At 49.4% G+C, this 6,000-nt stretch overlaps 1 protein-coding gene across 2 annotated transcripts in view; it reads right to left on the reverse strand.

Annotated features, from left to right (window-relative positions):
* The window catches only part of PRPF8 (pre-mRNA processing factor 8), a 34,246-nt gene extending 28,667 nt beyond the window's left edge, over window positions 1-5,579 (reverse strand). The window contains exons 1-8 of one of the 2 annotated variants that reach the window (XM_021067568.1): window positions 5,434-5,579; window positions 5,125-5,235; window positions 4,543-4,711; window positions 1,634-1,798; window positions 1,329-1,547; window positions 986-1,198; window positions 466-591; window positions 264-369 (exon numbers count right to left, since the gene is read on the reverse strand). In XM_021067568.1, coding sequence (XP_020923227.1) covers window positions 264-369; window positions 466-591; window positions 986-1,198; window positions 1,329-1,547; window positions 1,634-1,798; window positions 4,543-4,711; window positions 5,125-5,224 — 1,098 coding nt within the window. In that variant the 5' untranslated portion in view covers window positions 5,225-5,235; window positions 5,434-5,579. The remainder of the gene's footprint in view (window positions 1-263; window positions 370-465; window positions 592-985; window positions 1,199-1,328; window positions 1,548-1,633; window positions 1,799-4,542; window positions 4,712-5,124; window positions 5,236-5,433) is intronic. The other variant, XM_021067569.1, reaches the window with a different exon arrangement.

Raw genomic sequence — 6,000 nt, forward strand, 5'->3', positions numbered from 1 at the left:
TATCCAGTCAAGAAACTTCTCTCTTCATCTCTCACTATGGCGCAGCAGGATCAGTGGCAATTTGGGAGTGCAGGGACGCAGGGTGGATCCCCAACCCAGTACAGGTTAAGGATCTGCAGTTACTGCAGCAGCAGCTTAGATTGTGACTGCGGCTCAGATCTGATCCCTGGCCTGAGAACTCCATATGCCAAGGGGCAGCCAAAAAAGAAAAAGAAAGAAAGAAATTTCTCTTAGAAGACTGAGGTCAAATGCTTTACTCTCACCTTGACAGAGTGTCTGTGGGATATTGGGTTGATCAAAGGATCAAAGTAGAAAGCTGGCAAGTCAGGATCCTCAGTTTTGATGAACACAACATTAGGAGTGTGGTACCTAAAATGAAAGAAAAGTCATCAGTCAAGTTCTCCTGCCCTGGCCCAACCTAAATGCCAGCGTCGCCTTTCCCCCAGCTGGGACTAGTGCTCTCACCAGGTGAGGTGGACGTGGTGTGGAAGGTTGTTGTACAAGTAAGGAAAGGCAATCTTGTACTCAGTGCGGATAGGCTGCCGGATGATGATCTTGTTAATATCATTGAATTCATTCCAGTCTTCATCCCTAGGGTACAAAATCAAGGATGAGCAGACGAGCTGGGGAGTCTGGAAACTACAAAGGAATCTTAGGATCAAGATTAGATTTCAGGAGTTCCCGTGGTGGCGCAGTAGAAACGAATCCAACTAGGAACCGTGAGGTTGCGGGTTCGATCCCTGGCCTTGCTTACTGGGTTAAGGATCCGGCGTTGCCGTGAGCTGTGGTATAGGGTCACAGACACGGCTTGGATCTGGCATTGCTGTGGCTGTGGTGTAGGCCGGCAGCTGCAGCTCTGATTTGACCCCTAGCCTGGGAACCTCCATATGCTGCAGGTGCGGCCCTAAAAAGACAAAAAAAAAAAAGCATCAGATTTTATTCATTCAACCCAAAGTGCCTAAAATCCCTCCTCTCTCCAACTTACTGTAGGTTGATGTCTCGGACAAGAGGCTCAAACTTGGGGCCTCCAGGAATGGCCATATTGAGTGCCTTGGAGGTAAAAAAGGCCTTCAGATCAAATAGATAGAAGTAGTTGTCATCTACCAAGTCTGTCAGAAGCTGATTGGCCAGGCGGTAGAGAGTGGACATCATGGGCAGTGTGAACTGCCAGCGCTGGTAAGTGGAACCATTCACATACCTAGGGAAAAAAAGAGGCCCACCTCAGGTAGGTATACCAGCAAACCACGCCATACTACCTACTGTTCTCCCAAGACCCCTTCTGGAGTTCCAGCACTCTCACGGGAGCAGTAACTCCACCCATCACTCACTTTCGGCTGTCCCTCAACGGCTGGTGGTCATAGAACCAGTCTAACACCGGGGCATCCTCCTCAGGATCCAGCTCTAGCTGAATGGCTTCCAGTGGCTCGACATCTAGGATGTTGTCAGCATAGTCCAAAGGCGGCTCCTCATCATCAAAAGGGGGGAAACGCATCCTCTTGAAATGCCTCCTGTCTCTTTTTTCTCGACGCATCATAATCCACATTGACCTGGAAAAGTCAACAATGTCACATCAAGGCTTCTACCCACTGTCCCCCAACCACCACCACCACCACCACATTCCAGGCCTTCTTACCCCCACTGGGAGATGTAGACAGGCTCAATGACCCAGGGAATCTCATTGACAAAGGAAATGGCTCCGGTGATGTGGTATAGCACAGGCACATCCCGAATCTGCTCCCAAGGCATCGGCATGTTCTCCAGGAGTTTGAGGACTGCATGGGGCATGTACTTGAGAGCACTGCAACAACAGAATGAAATATTTAGAAATGACAAGGTGGGAGTTCCCCTTGTGGCGCAGTGGTTACGAACCCGACTGGTACCCATGAGGACAAGGGTTCTATCCCTGGCCTCATTCAGTGGGTTAAGGATCCGGCATTACCATGAGCTGTGGTGTAGGTTGCAGACGTGGCTTGGATCCCACACTGCTGTGGCTGTGGTATATAGGCCAGCAGCTACAGCTCCGATTCAACCCCTAGCCTGGGAACCTCCACATGCTGCAGGTATGGCCCTACAAGGACAAAAAAGACCAAAAATAAATAAATAAATAAAAGACAAGGTGTTCTGCTACCTGTGCCATGCAGAGAAGCCACTAGGTATCACAGTGCCACATTCCACAGAAAAATCTGCCTTACAATCCAACTCCAAACGCAGCGCACAGGTCGTCCAGGATCAGGAACCACGGCCCCACCTCCAACTATGCCACTGTTGCTCTTAAACCTCACAGTCCCACAATACTGCATTCGGTCCCTCTAAATCAACAGCTGTTCCCCTAAACACAGCTTTTAGGTTCTCATTTGCTAAGACATTTGTACGTGTACTCATTCAGCTTGGGAATACAGAAAAACAAGAGTACAGACACCTCAGAAGTTAACTGTCCCTGAAACTGAGGGTTCTGGTCACTTAGAAGTTACAGGCAACATTGTACCATTTTATAAATAATAGCAACAAAATATTCATCACACTTTATTGTAACCATTTGTCTAATAACTGTTACTTCACTAGGCTGTAAGCTCTAGCAAGGCCATTACTGTCTTTTTTTTTCCTTTTCTTTTCTTTGTCTTTCAGGGCTGCACCTGCAGCATTATGGAAGTTCCCAGGCCAAGGGTCCAACTGGAGCTACAGCCACCAGCCAATGCCACAGCCACAGCAACGCAGGATCCAAGCCGTGTCTGTAACCTACCCCACAGCTCACGGCAACGCCAGATCCTTAACCCACTGATCAAGGCCAGGGATGGAACTCGCATCCTCATGGACCCTGGTCAGGTTCATTAACCACTGAGCCACAAAGAGAACTCCAAGGCCATTACCTTCTGTTCACTGTTATATCCCTGGAACCCAGCACAGTTCTCAAAAATATCTTTGAAGTAGAAGAGTTTCCGTTGTGGCTCAGTGGGTTAAGAACTTAATGTACTTGTACTATCTGTGAAGATGTGGGTTTGATTCCTGGCCTCATTCAGTGGATTAAAGGATCTGGCATTGCCACAAGCTATGGTGTAGATCACAAATGCAGTTTGCAGCTTGGATCCTACTTCACTGTGGCTGTGGTATAGGCCAACAATTGTAGCTCTGATTCGACCTCTAGCCCAGGAACTTCCATATGCCACAGGTGTGGCCATAAAAAGAGGAAAAAAATTTTTGAAGTTAAAACAGTGTCTATGGCTGTCACAGTTCATTCAGTGGCTAACATTTTCTTTGTCAAAGCGGAAAAGGGATTTGCTAAGACATTTGTACGTGTACTCATTCAGCTTGGAAATACAGAAAAACAAGAGTACAGACACCTCAGAAGTTAACTGTGAAACTGAGAAGTTTCCCTGAAACTGAGGGTTCTGGTCACTTAGAAGTTACAGGCAACAAGAATGCATGAGGTTTCCTGAGTTCCCGTTGTGGCTCAGTGGTTAACAAATCCGACTAGGAACCATGAGGTTGCGGGTTTGATCCCTGCCCTTGCTCACTGGGTTAAGGATCCGGCATTGCCGTAAGCTGTGGTATAGGTCACAGATGTGGCTCGGATCCTGTGTTGCTGTGGCTGTGGTGTGGGCCGGCAGCTACAGCTCTGATTCGACCCCTAGCCTGGGAACCTCCATATGCCGCAGGATCGGTCCAAGAAATGGCAAAAAGACCCAAAAAAAAAAAAAAAAGAATGCACGAAGTTTCCTACTCTGGGCTTTGATGCATTCAAAAACTGAGACACCATCTCACGGCATCAATAGGACAAATTAAAATCTCCAGTCCCAGAATCAGGAATAAAATCAGAGCAATAAAGAGCATCATCAAAGGAGTTCCTGTAGTGGCTCAGCAGAAACGAGCCTGACTAGTATCCATAAGGACAAGGGTTCAATCCTTGGCCTTGCTCAATGGATTAAGGATCTGGCGTTGTCGTGAGCTGCAGTGTAGGTCGCAGACGCAACTCAGACCCTGCGTTGCTGTGGCTATGGCATAGTCCAACAGCTGCAGCACTAATTCAATCCCTAGCCGGGGAACTTCCATACACCACAGGTGCAGCCCTAAAATAAAAAAAGAAAAAGGAGTTCCCGTCGTGGCGCAGTGGTTAACGAATCCGACTAGGAACCAGGAGGTTGCGGGTTCGATCCCTGGCCTTGCTCAGTGGGTTAAGGATCCGGCATTGCCGTGAGCTGTGGTGTAGGTTGCAGACGCGGCTCGGATCCCGAGCTGCTGTGGCTGTGGCGTAGGCCAGCAGCTACAGCTCCGATTAGACCCCTAGCCTGGGAACTTCCATATGCCGCAAAAGCGGCCCAAGAAATGGCAAAAAGACCAAAAAAAAAAGAAAAGAAAAAAAACAAAAAAGGAGCATCACTAGAAGATCTCGTAATTCTAACAGAATCCTAGTGGTTTTCTCCCTTCTTTGATCAAGATGGGCTGTCGCTGAAGATTAAGGACCCAAAACGATAGAGCAGCTATCCAGGACTGCGATTTACGGGACAGGGCAGAGTCCAAATGAAATAACTTCAGGATGTTCCTTACCCCAGGTAGACCCTTTTGTCATGGCGAAACTTCCTGTTGGTCATGTCCCCATGGTCTCGAATGATCTTCCTAACATGTTCTGGAGGCATGTCTTCCTTCTGAGCATCCACAAATCCAAACTTCCGCTTTTCGGCATAGCGCTTGGCCTGCAACTGCTGCCATTTTCGAGCTACAAAAACACCTCAGTTTTAAGGACTGCACACCCTTAGCCTAATCACCCCCTACTTCTTGCCCTAGGCTAAGCGCCCACCAGGATGCATGACAAAAGGGTGGGCACCTAGCAGGAGCACTCCCTGCCAGCTCTCTTGACAACTCGCTCTGCTTAAACCCTTTAACGGCAGGGGTTTTGCCTGAAAAGCTATTGTATCCCCCTTGTTTGGATCAGTGCCTGCAAACAGTAGACACTTTTTTTTTTAACCGATAGTTTTAAAGACTTGAATAGATGAAAAAAAAAAATAAGGGCTAATAAGTGCACTAAGACCTAATGTTTTGACACACTTGCCAAAACCTGGAAGGGGTCAAACCACCACGCGCGCACGCGCACACCCGCCCCCAGGCGCCGCTCCCGCACACTTTCTTCACCTTTCTCCTGCAGCTTCTCCTCCGACATGTAGTCTGGCAGCGGAGCTAGAGGGCCGGGAACCGGGTTGCCCGGCCCTCGGTAAGGAAACACTCCGGCCATTCCCGGAGAATCTGGGGAAACGGCAGAAGAAAAAAATTAACGAGGAAGAGGGCCCAGGCCCACAGAAGGCGCAGCAGGAACACGTCAAGACCCTCGGCCTGCAGTCCCGCCTCGCTCAATGTGCGCCCAGCCGGGCTGGATCCTTCCGGCCGCTCAGCCGGACCCCCACCGCACCTCCCACGGCCCGGCCTTTAAAGCCCGCCACGCACCCCCACAGCCCCTCACACAGACAGCCGCTTTCCGCTCAGGGCAATGGCGGCAAGCCTACGTCCGCTCCGCGTTCCCACAGCCAGGAAGTGCGCAACCCAAGTTCAGCAGTTGATCCAATAGGCACCGGTGTGATCAGAAGGATTACCGAGCTCACCAATTAGAGATGCAAGTCGGGCCAGAGGGGCGGGTCCACGGACGGAAGTATTTGAACGCGAGGGGGTGTGCGCCATATAGGCGCAAGCCCCGCCTCCTGCGTTTCTGAAGCTGTTTCTGTGCCTTCTGCTGTAGGGCCGCAGGAAACGAAAGCTTCGGAAGATCGAATAAATTTGTCGAATTTTGTACATTATTCTGTGTCTAGTCTCATGTATGTAGACTTGAGGTTCAGCACTAGCTCTGAGTCAGGCAGTCTTTTGTTTATGCATTCGTTCATTCAACCATCATTTATTGAGTGCCCACTGTTGTGTTAGGAATTAAGAATAAGGGATGGGGAAGCCAAGCTCACAAGGTAGCTGGGAGGTAGAATTAGAACCCAGGCTCTCACAATCAGATGTGATGGGAATTCGGGG

Source organism: Sus scrofa, chromosome 12, assembly GCF_000003025.6.
Source record: "Sus scrofa isolate TJ Tabasco breed Duroc chromosome 12, Sscrofa11.1, whole genome shotgun sequence".
Classification (NCBI taxonomy): domain Eukaryota; kingdom Metazoa; phylum Chordata; class Mammalia; order Artiodactyla; family Suidae; genus Sus; species Sus scrofa.